The 19002-nt window shown below is 43.1% G+C and overlaps 1 protein-coding gene across 1 annotated transcript in view; it reads right to left on the reverse strand.

Moving 5' to 3' along the window:
- IL1RAPL2 (interleukin 1 receptor accessory protein like 2) overlaps positions 1-19002 on the reverse strand; it is an 889940-nt gene that overhangs the window by 825189 nt on the left and 45749 nt on the right. The window contains exon 2 of the mRNA XM_044268964.1: positions 1801-1987. Within this exon, the coding sequence (XP_044124899.1) occupies positions 1801-1987 (187 nt within the window). The remainder of the gene's footprint in view (positions 1-1800; positions 1988-19002) is intronic.

Raw genomic sequence — 19002 nt, forward strand, 5'->3', positions numbered from 1 at the left:
GTGGTGGCTACATGACAATGTAGGATTTTCACATCGGGAACAGAAAAAGCAGTTCATCCCTGGGCCCCTTCCCCCATGTCTCGTAGCAGTTGCTTTGGTCTGCCTCCATTGAAGGCATACCACTGGTGAGGGACATCTTTCATCAATATGGAACAATATGGTCTGAAGCAAGGTGATAAAAGGGTGGAGATTTTCCCACCAGTCCAGTGATGTGACAGAGCATTGGTAGATGTACTGACTGACCCTATGTAGCCAGTGAACTGAGGGACCTTCAGCCATTGTCTGGCTGGCCCATCAGAGAACCAGAGGATCCTCTGGTGGGCTAGGATTTAATAGCATAGTGAGCCTCAAAGGTCCAGTACATGAGAAAAAAAAAACTTTTGGAGCTTATATATTGATGCTAGGGTATTTATCTTTGCCCCAAGAATAATTTCCTCTGGTGGCCCCAAGGAACCCAGTTGAATCCTGCCTTCAGCAAATTGGAACGGGGCAAGAAAAAGTAGGAGACCACAAATAGAGTGTTTGGAATAAAAAAAGGAACCTAAAAACAGGAAAAAATTGTACTGGCACAGCGAAAACTAGCCACAATAGACAGGTGAAATGTAAAAATCTGTGGCCTCTCAGTTTGGTGGAGAAGTGGTTAAGACTTTTTCTGTGGTGTTATACAAGAGGCTGAAATTTCCTGAACTTCTGATAAAGTTTATTTTAGTAGCAATTCCTAAGCGGTGTGGTGGGATTAATCCCAGTGTGAGTGGTCAGTGGTCCCTTGCGCATATATGGTAAGTATGCTGAAACTTTTAGTAACAATTACACATGGAAAAGCAGGAACAAGGTTCCAGGGGGTTGATAGGTGAGGACAGCCACAGGTAATCCACAGCAAAATCCGCCACACTAGGATCTCATTTGAGATTTCTTCTTCAACAGTGAATTCAAAGGGGTAAATCCACAACATATCCATGCTATTTCTGTACCAGAAATAGGCAAGATACAGATTTAAATGGGTTTTCAGAAATTTTCATATTGATTGCATATCCTCAGGATAGGTCATCAATATGAGATGAGAGGGGGTGCGACACCCAGCACCCCAGACAATCAGCTGTATGAAGAGGATGCAGTGATCTGTGAATGCTTAGGCCTCTAAGCCATGTGAGGTCAAGTTCATCAGTCACATGGCCTAGGCGCAGCTCAGTCCCATTCAAGTAAATAGGGCTGAGCTGCAATAGCAGCTGTTATCCAGTGGATGGCACTGTGCTTGGTAAGCTGATCAATGAGGTTGCCAGGAGTCAGACACCATCTGAGGATAGGCCGTCAATATCAAAATCCCAGAAAAAAAACCTTTAAAATCTGCATGGAAGTCAATCCAAATGTCTGGTACTACAATGAGGACAATTCCACATGGAATTTCAGGTATGTGTAGACATATGTGTAGACATAGCCTAATACATCATAAAAAGGTAGATCATATTCACTTGAATGGTTTGCATGTGATATCACATTTCCCCTGCACTGGACACCACAAAGGAGATGAGTGGCTGGATGTGGTTACCCCCAGAAAAGTCAGTTATTTGTTGGGGTCAATTCTTCCACACTGTAGTGCTAGTTCTACTATCAACCACTAGGACTTTTCCAGTCAGTTACAATAATACATTGCCTCTGGCCATCTATTTGTACTATACATGTTTTAAAATATCTAATATAAAATATTATAAAATAAAAAACATTTATTATAAAATGTAAACATAAAAAATATTTACAAAAACAAAAAATATAACATTTCTATTATATTATAAAATATTTTACCTTATACCATGCGACTTCTGTGCTTTCATTCAATGTCCTGTAGTCGTCAATATCAGGACATGAGATCATTTTTGTTTTGGTGACTTCCGCTTTTTCGATGTATCGTATTCTGCTGTTGTAACAGAGTCCCGCCTCGTGTTCTGCCACCGTCAAAGACATTGATACTTTCATGCAGTATGTGGAGTTTCTATAAGTAGAAAAGACACTTCTGTGATTAAATCTACTGTACTTCCCCCATAAACAACATTACTAGAAGCCATTATAATTGTATTTCAGTCTGATATTGTTGAAGAGCCCATGTATTAGGTCACAACATAAACAGATCATTTAAACACATTTTAGCCGTAGGCTACGTGCACACGACATGTGATGGACATCATCTCTCTGTTTAAAGACCAATGGTAGTCTATGGGATTAATCACACGGCAGTTTATTTGGCGGTCAGTGAAAAACGGACGTAAAAAAATAGAATATGTTCTATCTTGTCTGTTTTTCATTGACAAACTGTCCCCATATAATTGAATGGGTCAATTTTTTATGTCCGTTTCTCATAAAAAGGCATCAGTGAATAAAACATCTGTTAAAAATGTCAGTTTTAATGTCGTCGTGTGCATGTAGCCTTAAAGTCTCATATAGTCTGATTCTGCTCTTCTTTTGCAAAAGTACATTCTAAGGGTATATTCACATGTGTAGATTATGAATACGTTTAGTTTAGGTTTTTTAATCTAGTTTTAGCAGATAAATTATGGTTTAAAAATAAAAGTTCTCACCTTCTCTTACTTGATTTTGGCTTTCATAAGAACATTAAAAAAACTGATCAAAAACTGCACATGTGAAGGGTACAGATGAGCAAATATTTACTACAAGAGTTGAATTTGTTGCAAATTTCCACCAAAAATTCTAATTTTGGTGAATCTGAAATATTTGTGATTTACTCAAAATGGCACCCACCATTTTACAGATCAGAAAACAGAGAAGTCATCTGCCACCCATAGCCATATATGTCACCATCACTTTGACATTATTAATGCTGTCTTGGTCTTAGAGAGAATGACAGTGGTTGGATACAGTCCTCTGAGTGTCATACATGACTTTTCAGGGCAACTGGACTACTTTTGATTCAGTTCATTCAACCAAATCAGACCCAAAATACATTTTTGGAAATTGGCCGAAATCTTCTTGCAGATCCCAGGGCCAGGTCAAACCGTGTACGTGCACGCTTACACACTATATGGCCAAAATATGTGACCACCTTCTCTAATTGTTGAGTTCAGGTATTTCAGCTACACCTTTTGCAAAGAGGTAATTAAAATCAAGCACACAGCCATAAGTCATCAAGTTTTAGATAGGGTTCTTTCATAGAGAGAGCCTGAATCTCCCCTATTCTACAAGCAGAGGTAATGGCTACCAGGAAGGCTTCTTGGTCAAATATGTTGGTGAGATATTATCTAAAGGTTCAAAAGGAGGTCCACAAAGGGCGTTTAGGACTAAGGTTAGATCCCATGATGGAATAATTTGTATTATCGTAGGTTTTAATCTGAAAATGGCTTTAAAAAATCTTTTAACCCATCTATGTTCTGCTAACGGGAAATCTCGGTAAGCAGAAATAGCTGAAACATGGACTTTTAAGGTACTAGGCCTCAACCCTAAATCAAACCCTTTTTCAAGGAAATCTAGAATGTATGAAATGGCAGGTGAGGAATAGTCTGGGTGTTCCGTAGACAACCAGGAACAAAATGTTTCCCAGAATTTCCCGTAAATGGCCAAAGTAACTGGCTTCCAACGATTTTGTAATGTTAAGATTACTTTTCAGAAAGACCTTGCCTTTTTAGCATTTCCCTTTCAAGATCCAGGCCGTCAAATTCAAGGTCTTCATATCTGTGTGCTTCAGAGGGCCCTGAACAAGAAGATCCTGTCTCCTGGGAAGGATTAATGGATCCTCTATGCACATTGCTCTGATGAGTGAATACCAGCCCCTTTTGGGCCAGGTCAGAGTAATTAATAACACCTTTGCAGTGCTCCTGACGATCTTCCTCAATACTGCTGGATTAAAAGTAATTGGTGGGTAAGCATAGGGGAAGTCTATGTCCCAGATTTGTAACATTGCGTCCACTTCTAGAGGATTGTCCCTTGGATTTAGAGAGTAGAAATAGCTTGCCTATGTGTTTACTCTGGTCACAAATAGGTCTATCTGAGGATGACCCCATCTGTGACATAATTCCTGGAACACTTCTTTGTTTAGCATCCACTCTCCAGGATCGATTTTGTTCCTGCTCAGGAAATCTGCCATAGTGTTTTCCCTGTCCTTAAGATGTAGGGCTGAAATTGATAATACTTTGGACTAGGCCCAGTGAAAAATGATTTGACACCCTCTGCCGGAAGGGGTTTCTGGTTCACCTTGGAGTTTGAGGTAACACACCATAGTTATCTTGTCTGAGAATATCCTTAAGTGTTTTCCTTTTACCATATTTTTGGACTGTTTCAGAGTCTTCAGAACCGCCGTTAGTTATTTTAAATTTGAAGATCCCAAATCCTCTAGAGATGACCATTCTCCCTAAAAGTATTAATCCGCCACATGGGCTCCCCAGCCTAACTTGCTGGCATTGGTGGTCACTGTCACAATTGGATCCAGTTTACAGGAGATTCCTTTCTATAGGTTGTTCGGAACTAGCCACCAGTTGAGGGATTTATTTTTACCCCCCGTGGTAAGGGATATCCTTCTGTCTAGGGATTCCTGACTCTTGTCCCAACCAGATAGGATCAATTTCTGTAATGGTCTTGAATAAAAATGGGCCCAGGGAATCATGGGTATGCAGGATGTCATAATGCCCAGAATTCTCATTGCCTCTCTGATTGTGCAATTTCTCTTCTTCTTGAAGTGTTGGTACTTTATCACCAAGGTCTTTTGTTTGAGTATAGGCACAAAACACATTTCTTCCACTGAATCTAAAAGGGTACCCAAGAAGAGCTTCCTGGTTTCCAACTGTAGATCTGATTTGTCGTAGTTGATAATCCACCCCATTTTTGTTAGCACCTCCAGGGTTATCTGAAGATGATCCTTCAAATTCTCCTCAGATTGGGCTGTTAATAAAAAATCATCCAGATATAAGATAATAATTATTTTGTAGTGTCTTAGGTGAGCCATCACTTCTACCATCAGTTTGGTAAAAACTCTCAGAGCTGACCCTCTAAAAAATTATATGCAAGGGCCTGCAGGTGAGCTGACCATGTAAAACATTATATTTGAAGGGCATATATGCAAGGGCATTATACAGTCAGGTCCATAAATATTGGGACATCGACACAATTGTAACATTTTTCGCTCTATACACCACCACAATGGTGTTTACATCAAAATCAGGTAAACGGTGTAGGAATTACAACAGTTTGCATATGTGCCTCCCACTTGTTAAGGTACCAAAAGTAATGGGGAAATTGGCTTCTCAGCTGTTCCATGGCCAGGTGTGTGTTATTCCCTCATTATCCCAATTACAATGAGCAGATAAAAGGTCCAGAGTTAATTTCCAGTGTGCTATTTGCATTTGGAATCTGTTGTTGTCAACTCTCAAGACGAGATCCAAAGAGCTGTCGCTATCAGTGAAGCAAGCCATCATTAGGCTGTAAAAACAAAACAAACCCATCAGAGATATAGCAAAAACATTAGGAGTGGCCAAAACAACTGTTTGGAACATTTTTAAAAAGAAGGAACGCACCAGTGAGCTCAGCAACACCAAGAGACCCGGAAGACCACGGAGGTTGATAACCATAGAATTATTTCCCTGGTGAAGAAAACACCATTCACAACAGTTGGCCAGATCAAGAACACTCTCCAGGAGGTAGGTGTATGTGTTTTAAAGTCAACAATCAAGAGAAGACTTCACCAGAGTGAATACTGAGGGATCACCACAAGATGTAAACCATTGGTGAGCCTCAAAAACAGGAAGGCCAGATTAAAGTTTGCCAAACGACATCTAAAAAAGCCTTCACGGTTCTGGAATAACATCCTATGGACAGATGAGACCAAGATCAACTTGAACCAGAGTGATGGGAAGAGAAGAGTATGGAGAAGGAAAGGAACTGCTCATGGTCCTAAGCATACTACCTCATCAGTGAAGCATGGTTGTGGTAGTGTCATGGCGCGGGCATGTATGGCTGCCAATGGAACTGGTTCTCTTGTATTTATTGATGATGTGACTGCTGACAAAAGCAGCAGGATGAATTCTGAAGTGTTTTGGGCAATATTATCTGCTCATATTCAGCCAAATGCTTCAGAACTCATTGGACGGCGCTTCACAGTGGAGATGGACAATGACCCAAAGCATACTGCAAAAACAACCAAAGAGTTTTTTATGGGAAAGAAGTGGAATGTTATGCAATGGCCAAGTCAATCACCTGACCTGAATCCGATTGAGCATGCATTTCACTTGCTGAAGACAAAACTGAGGGGAAAATGCCCCAAGAACAAGCAGGAACTCAAGACAGTTGCAGTAGAACCCTGGCAGAGCATAACCAGGGATGAAACCCAGCATCTGGTGATGTCTATGTGTTCCAGACTTCAGGCTGTAATTGACTGCAAAGGATTTGCAACCAAGTATTAAAAAGTGAAAGTTTGATTTATGATTATTATGTCCCATTACTTTCGGCCCCTTAACAAGTGGGAGACACATATGCAAACTGTTGTAATTCCTACACTAGTCACCTGATTTGGATGTAAATATCCTAAAATTAAAGCTGGCAGTCTTCAGTTAAAGCACATCTTGTTTGTTTCATTTCAAATCCATTGTGGTGGTGTATAGAGCCAAAAATATTAGAGCCAATATTTATGGACCTGACTGTATGTGACGAATAAGCATGTTGATATGATGGAAGAGGAGGATGAGAAAATAAAGTTTCAACCATATACCCTTGTTTGTGGTGGAAGGAGTGCATGTGAATACAGTGTATTAAGCACATTATAAACAACATTTAAAGTGCCTTTATGTTCAGCCGCTTTGCTCTGGTAGGGTCGAGAAGTCATGGTCAATCCAAGCCTTGTTCATTTTTATAAGAGTCAACCTGTCAGCATTTTCAGTTGACAGGCGGATACGCTTATCTGTTATAATGCCACCAGCAGCACATAACTACCCGCTCAGACAAAACGCTGGCGGCAGGGCAGTCCAGCACCTCAAAAGCGTAAAGCACCAGTTCGTGCCACGTATTCAGCTTGGACACCCAGTAGTTGTAATGTACTGAAGGATCATTGAGGACGCTGACACGGTCTGCTATGTACTCCTTCACCATCTTCAAAAAAAATTCTCTCCTTTTGACAGTAGACCGCACATCAGGGTGAGGGTGCTGGCGGGGTGTCATGAAACTGTCCCAGGCTTTGGAGAGTGTTTCCCTGTCTCTGTTGGAACTGCTGTGTGTTCCCCTTGTCTCCCCTCCTCGGTCGGCCAAGGTACTACGGACGCTGCTGCCAGCGTTGTCAGATGGAAATTTTTGGAGCAATTTTTCAACAAGGATCTTATGGTTTTGCACTGTTTTGCTCATCCTCTCCACCAGAGGAATGAGACATGAGAAGTTCTCTTTGTAGAGGGGGTCCAGAAGGGTGAACAACCAACAATCAGTGTTGTCTAAAATGTGTATAACGCACGGGTCACGGGAAAGACAGCCTAACATTAAGTCAGCCATATGTGCCACAGTACCAAAAGGCAAGACTTTGCTGTCGTCATCAGGAGGATGACTCAATCTCTTCATCCTCTTCTGCCCACCCACGCTGAACAGATGGAATTAAACTTCCATGGGTACTACCCTCTGTAGCAAAGGCGACCGTCTCCTGCTCCTCCTCCTCATCGGCCAATTCGCGCTGAGAAGACGAACGGAGGGTGGTCTAGCTATCACCCAGTGTAATGTCTACCCCATTTCCACCTCTTCCACATGCAAAGCATAATCCTAAATTGTGAGCAGCGAGCATTTGAGTAGATACAGAAGTGGGATGGTTACTCTGATAATAGCGTTATCGCTGCTCACTATGTGTGTTGATTCCTCAAAGTTTCTTAAAACCTCACAGAGGTCAGACATCCATGCCCACTCCTCGCTTGTGAATAACGAAAGCTGACTGGAAAGGCAATAACCATGTTGCAGCTGGTATTCCACTACTGCCTACTGCCCTTTACTGTTCACAAAGCCTGGCCAACATGTGGAACGTGGAGTTCCAGCGCGTGCTCACGTTGCAGAACAGCCGGTGAGCTGGCAATTGTAAGTGCTGCTGCAGTGTTGACAGACTGGCTGAAGCTGTTGGTGACTTGCGGAAATGTGCACACACGCGGCACATTGTCACCTGTAGCTCAGGCAAATTGGGGTAGGTTTTGAGAAACCGCAGAACCACAAGGTTGAAGATGTGGGCAAGGCATGGGATGTGTCTAAGCTTGCCGAGCTCCAAAGCCGGTGTAAGGCGGGCACGGCACACCTTGAAAAATAGTGGTGTGATCCGCAGACACAGATTGTGGGCCCAGGCTTTTGTCCCACTTATTACGGTGCTTGGATGCCCTGTGGTGTGATCTTGCTGGTTTTGGTGAGGTTGCTAGTGTTCACTCCCCGGCTCATTTTCGTATGGCACAGGTTGCATACTACTATTCTTTTGTTGTTCTCACTTTCTTAAAAAAGAGGCGGACTGCGGAACATCTACCCCTTGGCAAGGGAGATTCCCGCAAGGGGGTGCTCCGTGGAACAGTTGCGGGCCTTTTTAGTGTGGCCCGCCTTCTCCCTTTTGCTACCCCACTGCCGCTTCCAGCCAGTCGCGGTGCTACAGTTCCCTCCCCCACTGTACTGCTCTTCTCGATTGGCTTGCCACCTTCCCAGGTTGCGTCAGTGACCTCATCGTCCACTACCTCCTCTTCCACTTCCTCACTCTGATCATCCTCCTGATTTGTTAACCTAACCACAGCCTTAGTGATTGCCAACTGTGTCTCATCATCTTCATCAACTTCTTAAGACAGTAATTGCGGCTGACTCTTTGGCAACTGTGTCTCATCATCATCCACCTGATTAAACACTAATTGCCATTCACCACCAACATGTTCTTGTGACTGTGAATCCTCAAGAGGTTCGAAATCAGGGCACAAGATCTCATGTCCCTCTTCAAGCTTGCTTGGCGAGAGGGCCAAATCAATTAATGGGACTGAAAAGAGCTCCTCATAATATCCGAGTGTGGGATCACTTGTTTGGCCACACTGTAAATGGTAGGAGGAAGGTGGATCAGGGTGAGGATTGTGTACCAGACTGCTGGCTACTGAGACTGGACTTGGTGGAAGACAAAGTGGTGCTTAACCGACTGGAAGAATTATCTGCTGCAATCCAACCGACCACCTGCTCGCACTAGGCTGACTTCAAGAGTGGTGTCCTGCCCGCCCTGCAAACTGGGACATGAAGCTAGATATCTTGGATGATTGTTTTTATTGTGCTCTGGCAAGCAGGCACAGTTTCTCCATGCCCAGGGCCACAACCTCTTTGTGCACCATCAGCATCACAGTCACTTCCCCGTCCCCTACTGCTCGCCTTCTTCATTTCAAATGTGAAATTTTCTTGAAAGTATGTCACACATACACTTCCAAATCCTACGATAGTGTATGTGCAAAAAAATTTACAACAGTATTTTTGATGAGGAAACGTTATACAGGACAGCTACCACAGCTATTGTCACAGTTCGCAGTGTCTACAGAAAAACTGCACTGGATGTCAATGATATTTTAGGGATGTGCACACTTTAAAGAGGAGATGTGGCGCAGAGAATTTAACTGTCCGCAGCGGCCTATTGCACAGTATATAGCGCAGGATGCGCTAAAAATATATATATCTGCTGTCACACACAATAGTCCCGAAAAATAATTTTTGGGTCTCTGAAAAGTTTATTGTATAAAAATCTTCCTATTACTCGCCCTACATTGTCTGTGTACAGCTCTCCCTAATACTGAGCAATTTATTGCAGGTTGCGCTACAAAAATAAATTGCTGCTGTCACACACAATAGTCCTTACAAGTCTTTTGGGTATCTGAAACGTTTTTGTACACTTGTAATATTCAGATTACACTCCCTACACTCTCTGTCCCTTCCTATCCTTAGCTCTCCCTGACTTAGAATGAGCCGAACACTTGTCCGGCGAAACTGCGGCAGGACGGATCCGACATGGTGAACAGCCTGTCGGATCCGTCCTGCCGCAAGTGTGAAAGTACGCTAACCTGCAAATTTTTTGGCTGCTTAGTAGATGTGAAATGTGCGGGGAGCATTGTGCTCGAGTACATGCGGTACCCAGCCGTGTACCGTCATATGCCAAGCATAGCAATGCTAGAGCCGAACTGGCATTCGGCCGAGCATGCTCGCTCAACACTACTAGGCACACAAGTAAACCAAGCAGACCAGGGTATGGGTAATTAACTTACATAAGCCTGAGCAGAGGAATCGCCAGCCACCTCAGGCTTGGTATATAATTGGACCTCCATCTGGAACATCAGGCAAGCTTTACTGCTTGCTGGTTCCTTTATATAGGTCTTACCTTAACTCCTTCATGCCGTACATGTATGGCGTGCTGATCGGGTGGTTGCAGGAGCTGTGCCCACCCGATCAGCGGCAGGGGCCCGGCAGTCACTGAAATTGGTGAAATCACTGATGCCGACGCATAAACCCCAGAACAGCTGCGGTCGACACTGACCACGACACGTGCGATGTCCGTGCAGGGAGGAAGCAGCGATGTTGCTGTGACAGGGACTCGATGGCAGGGAAGGCAGACCGATGCCTTCCTTAGGCATCGTGGCTGCCTTCCGTGACAGCCTGTGAGATCCAGCCCCCTGGATTTCACAGGTAGGAAGGCTGTAAGTGTATTACAGTGTGTAATACACTTACAGCCAATGCATGACAATACAGAAGTATTGACATGCATTGTAAGGGGGATCAGACCCCAAAAAGTTGAAGTCCCAGAGTGGGCCAAAAAAGTAAATTGAAAGAAAAAGTAAAAAATAAAGTATTACAAAAAAAAAAAGTTTCAAGTAAAAAAAATAAAAAGAAAGTATATTTTTTTTTTTAAATAGGGAAAAAGTAGACATATTCGGTTTTGCTGCATCCGTATCGACTGGTTCTATAAAAATATCACATGACCTAACCCCTCAGGTGAACACCACCAAAAAATAAAAACGATGCTAAAAAATTTTTTTTTTCACCTTACATCACTAAAAGTGCAACACCAAGCGATCAAAAAGACGTATGCCCCCCAAAATAGTACCAATCTAACCATCACCTCATCCTGCAAAATGATACTCTACCTAAGACAAGCACCCAAAATATAAAAAAAAATATGGCTCTCAGACTATGGAGACACCAAAACATTATTTTTTTGTTTCAAAAATGATATTATTGTGTTAATTGTAAAAACCATATTAGGTATCGCCGCTTCCGTAACAGCCTACCCTAAAAGATAAATAAAAACTGTGTCAAAAAAGCAATTTTATGTCACCTTACATCACAAAAAGTGTAATAGCAAGTAATCAAAAAGTCATATGCACCCCAAAATAGGGCCAATCAAACCGTCATCTCATACCGCAAAAATGATATCCTACCAAAGACAATTGCCCAAAAACTGAAAAACTATGGCTCTCAGAATATGGAGACACCAAAATATGATTTTTTTTTTCAAAAAGGATATTATTGTTTAAACCTAAATAAACTAAAAATAAGTTGACATAATAGGTATTGCCACATCCGTAACAGCCTGCTACATAAAAATACTACATGACCTAACCCCTCAGGTGAACACAGTCAAAAAAATAAAATAAAAACTGTGTCCTAAAAGCAATTTTTTTTATCACCTTACATCACAAAAAGTGTAATACCAAGCGATCAAAAAGTCATACGCACCCCAAGATAGTACCAATCAATATTAAAGACGGCCCTGCATAAAGGGTTAAAAGTTTGTAAAAATCTGTTTTGTATACCTTGAGGGGTTTACTTTCTAAAATGGGGTCACTTTTTGGAATTTGTACTCTAGGGGTGCATCAGGGGGGTCTTCAAATGTGAAATGGCAGCTTAACCACCTCCCGTCCGCCCATAGACTAAAAACGTCCAGGAGGTGGTTCTCTATTTCTGAATGGACGTTACAGAACGTCTATTCAGAAACTGCAGCTGCATGCTAATTATGCAGCTGCTGATCGAGTAGCGGTTTCCCGGGAACCATCCACCACCAGGCGCAACTTCCCGTCTCTCCTATTGAAGTGAATGGGAGCACACCGCGCATGCGCGGCCACTGTTCCCATTCATTTCTATGGGGCCGACGGAAATAGCCGAGCCTAGCGCTCGGCTATTTTCGGCGGCTCCATAGAAATTAATGGAGGGCGGCTGCACATGCGCAGTGTGCCCTCCTCAACTTTCTCCGCTCCGTTCTCCTTGTAGGTGCGGGTCCCAGAGGTGGGACTCGCACCTATCAGACAATGGGGGCATATCCTAGAGATATGCCCCCATTGTCTAAGATGGGATAACCCTTTTAACCATCGATGTGTTAAAGAAAAAATTGGATTAAAATGGAAAATATGCTAAAAAAGTAAGTTAATTTGATCTCCATTTTCCTTTAATTCTTGTGGAACGCCTAAAGGGTTAACAAAGTTTGTAAAAATCGGTTTTAAGTAACTTGAGGGGTGCAGTTCCGACAATAGGGTAATTTATGGGGGTGTCCACTATGTAGGCCCCACAAAGTGACTTCAGACCTGAACTGGTCCTTAAAAAGTGGGTTTTGGCAATTTTCTTAAAAATTTGAAGAATTGCTTCTAAACTTCTAAGCCTTTTAACGTCCTAAAAAAATAAAATGGCATTTCCAAAATGATGCCAACATAAAGTAGACATATGGGGAATATTAAGTAATAAATATTTTATGAGGTATCACTTTCTATTTTAAAAACAGATAAATTGAAATTTTGAAAATTGCTAATTTTTCTACATTTTTGGCAAATTTGGGATTTTTTCATAAATAAAGGTGAAATATATTGACTCAATTTTATGACTATCATGAAGTACAATGTGTCACAAGAAAACAATCTCTGAATGACTTGGATAAGTAAAGGCGTTCCACAGTTATTACCACATAAAGTGAGATATGTCAGATTTGCAAAATTAGGCCTGGTCAGGAATGGGGAAAATGGCCCAGATGGGAAGTGGTTAAAATTATCCCAGTAAAATCTGCCTTCCAAAAACCATTTGGCATTCCTTTCCTTCTGCACCCTTCCGTGTGCCTGTACAGCACTTTACGACCACATATGGAGGTGTTTCTGTAAACTAAAGAATCAGGACAATAAATATTTAGTATTGTTTGGCTGTTAACCACTTTGTTAGTGGAAAAAAATGCTTAAAATGTAAAATCTGCCAAATAAGTGAAATTCAAAAATGTCATCTTGATTTTCCATTAATTCTTGTGGAACACCTAAGGGTTAAAGTTTGTAAAATCAGTTTTGAATACTTTGGAGGGTGTAGTTTCTAAAATGGGGTCATTTTTGGGTGGTTTATATTATGTTAGCCTCACAAAGTGATTTGAGACCTGAACTGGTCCTTAAAAAGTGGGTTTTGGAAATTTTCTGAAAGATTTTAAGATTTGCTTCTAAACTTCTAAGCCTTCTAACATCCTCAAAAAATAAAATGGCATTCACAAAATGATCTAAACATAAAGTAGACATATGGGGAATGTAAAGTAATAGCTATTTTTGGAGTTATTACTATCTATTATAAAAGTAGATAAATAGAAATTTTGAAATTTGTTAATTTTTCATTTTTTTTGTAAATTTGGTATTTGTTTAGAAAATAAAAATGAAATACAGTAACGACCAAAAGTTTGGACACACCTTCTCATTCAAAGAGTTTTCTTTATTTTCATGACTATGAAAATTGTAGATTCACACTGAAGGCATCAAAACTATGAATTAACATATGTGGAATTATATACATAACAAAAAAGTGTGAAACAACTGAAAATATGTCATATTCTAGGTTCTTCAAAGTAGCCACCTTTTGCTTTGATTACTGCTTTGCACACTCTTGGCATTCTCTTGATGAGCTTCAAGAGGTAGTCACCTGAAATGGTTTTCACTTCACAGGAGTGCCCTGTCAGGTTTAATAAGTGGGATTTCTTGCCTTATAAATGGGGTTGGGACAATCAGTTGCATTGTGGAGAAGTCAGGTGGATACACAGCTGATAGTCCTACTGAATAGACTGTTAGAATTTGTATTATGGCAAGAAAAAAGCAGCTAAGTAAAGAAAAACGAGTGGCCATCATTACTTTAAGAAATGAAGGTCAGTCAGTCCGAAAAATTGGGAAAACTTTGAAAGTGTCCCCAAGTGCAGTCACAAAAACCATCAAGCGCTACAAAGAAACCGGCTCACATGCAGACCGCCCCAGGAAAGGAAGACCAAGAGTCACCTCTGCTGCAGAGGATAAGTTCAACCAAGTCACCAGCCTCAGAAATCGCAGTTTAACAGCAGCTCAGATTATAGACCAGGTCAAAGCCACACAGAGTTCTAGCAGCAGACACATCTCTAGAACAACTGTTAAGAGGAGACTGTGTGAATCAGGCCTTTATGGTAGAATATCTGCTAGGAAACCACTGCTAAGGACAGGCAACAAGCAGAAGAGACTTGTTTGGGTTAAAGCACACAAGGAATGGACATTAGACCAGTGGAAATCTGTGCTTTGGTCTGATGAGTCCAAATTTGAGATCTTTGGTTCCAACCACCGTGTCTTTGTGCGACGCAGAAAAGGTGAACGGATGGACTCTACATGCCTGGTTCCCACCGTGAAGCATGGAGGAGGAGGTGTGATGGTGTGGAGGTGCTTTGCTGGTGACACTGTTGGGGATTTATTCAAAATTGAAGGCATACTGAACCAGCATGGCTACCACAGCCTCTTGCAGCGGCGCGCTATTCCATCCGGTTTGCGTTTAGTTGGACCATCATTTATTTTTCAACAGGACAATGACCCCAAACACACCTCCAGGCTGTGTAAGGGCTATTTGACCATGAAGGAGAGTGATGGGGTGCTGCACCAGATGACCTGGCCTCCACAGTCACTGGACCTGAACCCAATCAATATGGCTTGGGGTGAGCTGGACCGCAGAGTGAAGGCAAAAGGGCCAACAAGTGCTAAGCATCTCTGGGAACTCCTTCAAGATTGTTGGAAGACCATTTCAGGTGACTACCTCTTGAAGCTCATCAAGAGAATGCCAAGATTGTGCAAACCAGTAATCAAAGCAAAAGGTGGCTACTTTAAAGAACCTAGAATATGACATATTTTCAGTTGTTTCACACTTTTTTGTTATGTATATAATTCCACATGTGTTAATTCATAGTTTGATGCCTTCAGTGTGAATCTACAATTTTCATAGTCATGAAAATAAAGAAAACTCTTTGAATGAGAAGGTGTGTCCAAACTTTTGGTCTGTATTGTATATATATATATATATATATATATATATATATATACCCCATGTATCTATATAAATATATATACTTATGTTATGCGGCCAATATACTGTCCCCCAGCATGGGTACCCCCCCCAGCTGATTAATCTTCCTGCAGGTGCATACCAGCAGTGATGGCCAGTTCGCATTGTTCGCCCGTGAACATATGCGGGCTGCCATATTTTTTCACAAGTCCGGCGAGGCACAGGTAAGCCCTTACCTGTGCCTGTGCGCGAGCCGGTCTGAAAACAAATGTGGTCAGCGGGAGCAGGCCCCCGGTGGCTGTTCTCGGAACTGTTTGCTCCCGCTGACCAAACTTGTGTTTAGCCCGGCTCGCTCACAGGCACAGATAAGGGCTTACCTGTACCTCGCCGGACTTATGAAAAAAGATGGCAGCCCGCATATGTTCGCGGGCGAACAATGCGAACTGGCCATCACTGCATACCAGCGCCTGCAGGGAAAAGGTGCCGATAACTGGACAATTCTGTCCAGTTTCGGTCACTTCAAAGAACAGAGGATCAATAGATCTTCTGTCCTTTGATGACACCTCTGGCAGTGTCGGAGATGTTCTACACTACAAAGGCAGGAGAACAAAGAGCTTTCCTGCCATTGTAGGCAACGTACCTCCGGCGGTGTAATTAACACGCCGGAGATACGTGGTTGCTTTACAGGCGGGAGATTCAAATCATCTTCCGTCTGTAAGCACGCGCCAGGACGCGCGGGCTGGTGCAGTGACGTCATATCACCGCACCAACCCACGTAGACTTGCCAGCAGGCGTGCATGCATTCCTGCAGCACAGGCGCTCGGGAGTGAGCGCCGCCGGATTTAAATAGTCTGGCGGCACTGTGCTCCTTAGTTGAGCCCTCTAGCCACTCTGGAGCGAGATTTCAGCCCTTGGACAACGACAATTGAAGCGAGGATCATCCCCTACAATGATCAAGAACCCTTTGAGATGAGCATTAACCCCATGATGGCTGAGTAACCCTTTCCCTTTACTACCAACAAATATTAACCCTTTGTTTCCCCTGATATCCCCAGCATTCCCATGGCCAGCAATATTCATTAACCCCTGCATTCCCACTGTACCCCTGCAATTCATATACCATGCCCTGCATTGAAACCCCTGCATTGTAACCAGCAGTAACCCCTTCACTGCTGACCTGCCTATACCCCTGCTGCCCTGTCCTGATCATTAGAATTAACCCCTGGATGGATGATCATTAACCCTTGTTGCCCTGATATTCCCACTGCTACCAATTGGTATTTAATCCCTTGATACCCCGTAGGGACAGTCTAGCGTCAGGAAGGAGGGAGCTGCTAATAGTGTGTATGTAAGTGTATTAGGTAGTGTTTGGGGTGTAATTGTGTAAGATATCATAGTGTTTTTACTGTATTGCGGTGTATGTCTATATGTTGTGGGGATTTGCTCTGGTAGTTGGGATAAGCTGGTGCAGTACAGAGGCAAAGTACAAGTTCGTAATTCAAATATCCGTGTTTATTAACACATAAGGTCAAACAAAAAACACTCTGCAGGGTTGGTGTTTGTTCACTGTAGAAAGTTTGTGCATAACAAAAAAAGTATCCTTGTTGACAGTTTTTCCTCCAGAAGTCCAAATGCAGGCTTTAGGTGGCCTGCTCTCCCAACACACAGGTCTCAGCTTTTCAGCCCAGCACAGGGTTCAGATTCCACACCAGCGATTGCCAGAGCTCCTCTGTCAGAGAAGGGTAGTCACTCCCAGCTGACACTGCCAGTTGTTTTTTTTTATAGGCCAGTCAAGACCCAGAACATGGGGAGTAGTCACCCACCCAGCACTTTGACTACACCCAGTAAGAGCTGTCCCGGATCAACTATACAGCCATACTAAAATAACAAAGCGTCAATCAGCATTAGCTGCCTCTGACACCTGAAAATACCAGCTCAACCAGGAACCTCGATGACACATACCTTGCATCAACGACGGACCCTTGCACCTTCCTACAATGTTTATATATTTATAACCATTGATATAAATATTTATATAGATATAGTAGTATTAATAGTCCGTAGACTATATTTGTTTAATAAACACACAGTTTATAGTCTTTTGTAGTCGTCTCCATAATAATAACATAACGCACATAGTTCAGAAAAGAAGTATAACAACAAGGTAGTTAGCATTTATAATAATAAAATATCCGACTCACGCCTATTTATGAATATTAATTATTGATATTAACCCAAAATATTAATATTTTATATTTTTCTTTTACAGTGGCTGACAGTGCCTTCAGTGCCTTCACATTGTCTTCCACCCGATCCCCTGCTGAAAGCGCAGAGTTGACACCTGCAGCCGATAGGCATCTGTCTTTCACTTCACCCCCTTGAAAATCAGGCCTGTCTGAGCCTCAAGTCATGCAGCAGTCTCTTTTGCTTTTTGATGACTCTGCTGGCAGGGTTTTGGTGGGCCACCCACCTAGCCCTGCCCCAGAAGTGGAAGAGATTGAGAGCACTGATGCCCAACCACTTATGTTTCAGGATGTGGACATGAGAGGACCACCGCAGAACGTCTACGATGATGACAAAAAACAGGTACCAACTGCTGCGGCTTTCTGCAGTGTGCAGACCAGAAAGGAGGGCAGGAGTGAGGAGTGGGTAGAAGATGATGTGGAGGATGATGAGGTCCTAGACCCCACATGGAATCAAGGTCATGCGAGTGACGTGTGCAGTTCGGAGGAAGAGGTGGTGGTCACAGAGCGCCAGCCGCACTGTCATTATCACCAAGCATCTCCACACTCCCATGGAAACGTTCAGCTGTCCATCCCCCAAACACTGGAGAGAAAGAGGAAGTATCCCCCTACCCACCAGCGATCTCTGGCCCACAATGCCAGCATTTCAAAATTCCTGGCCTTTGAAATACTGTCATTCTGTCTGGTGGAGACAGAGACTTTAAAAAACCTCATGGTGGTGGCTGTCCCACAGTACGTCGTGCCCAGTCACCACTACTTTTCCAGGAGAGCCATCCCTGCCCACAGAGAAAATCAGGTGTGCACTGCGCAACGCCATCTGTGGCAAGGTCCACATAACCGATACATGGACCAGTAAGCACTGGCAGGGACGTTATATCTCCCTAACTGAACACTGGGTAACTGCAGTGGCGGCTGGGCCTGAGGCGGATAGCAGTTTGGCGCATGTTTTTCCACCACTGAGGATTGCAGGACGTTTTTTCATTGCTTCCTGTTGCCTCTTCCTCCTCTACCGCCTCCTCATCCGGTCAGCGTAACACCTGCACCTACCAAATTCAGCACAGCCAGGGGGAAACGACAGCAGGCTGTTTCGAAACTCATCTGTTTGGGGGGAAACCCCACACCGCGCAGGAGCTGTGGACAGTCATTGAAACAACAGACCGATGAGTGGTTGGTGCCACTGAGCCTCAAGCTCAGCCTGGTGGTGTGCGATAATGGGCGAAATCTCATAGCAGCTCTGGGCTTAGCCGGTTTGACACACATCCTTTGCCTGGTGCATGTGCTGAATTTGGTGGTGCAGAGTTTCCTGAAAAATTACCCCGATATGTCAGACCTGCTGCAGAAAGTGTAGGCCGTTTGTGCGTGCTTTTGGCGTTCTCACACTGCTGCTCGCCTGTCTGCGCTGCAGCGAAACTTCCGCCTTCCATCTCACCGCCACATATGCGACGTACCCACAAGGTGGAACTCCACCTTGCACATGCTGGCGAGACTGTACGAGCAGCAGCAGGTGATA

The sequence above is a fragment of the Bufo gargarizans genome, chromosome 9 (assembly GCF_014858855.1).
Source record: "Bufo gargarizans isolate SCDJY-AF-19 chromosome 9, ASM1485885v1, whole genome shotgun sequence".
NCBI classification, from domain to species: Eukaryota; Metazoa; Chordata; class Amphibia; order Anura; family Bufonidae; genus Bufo; species Bufo gargarizans.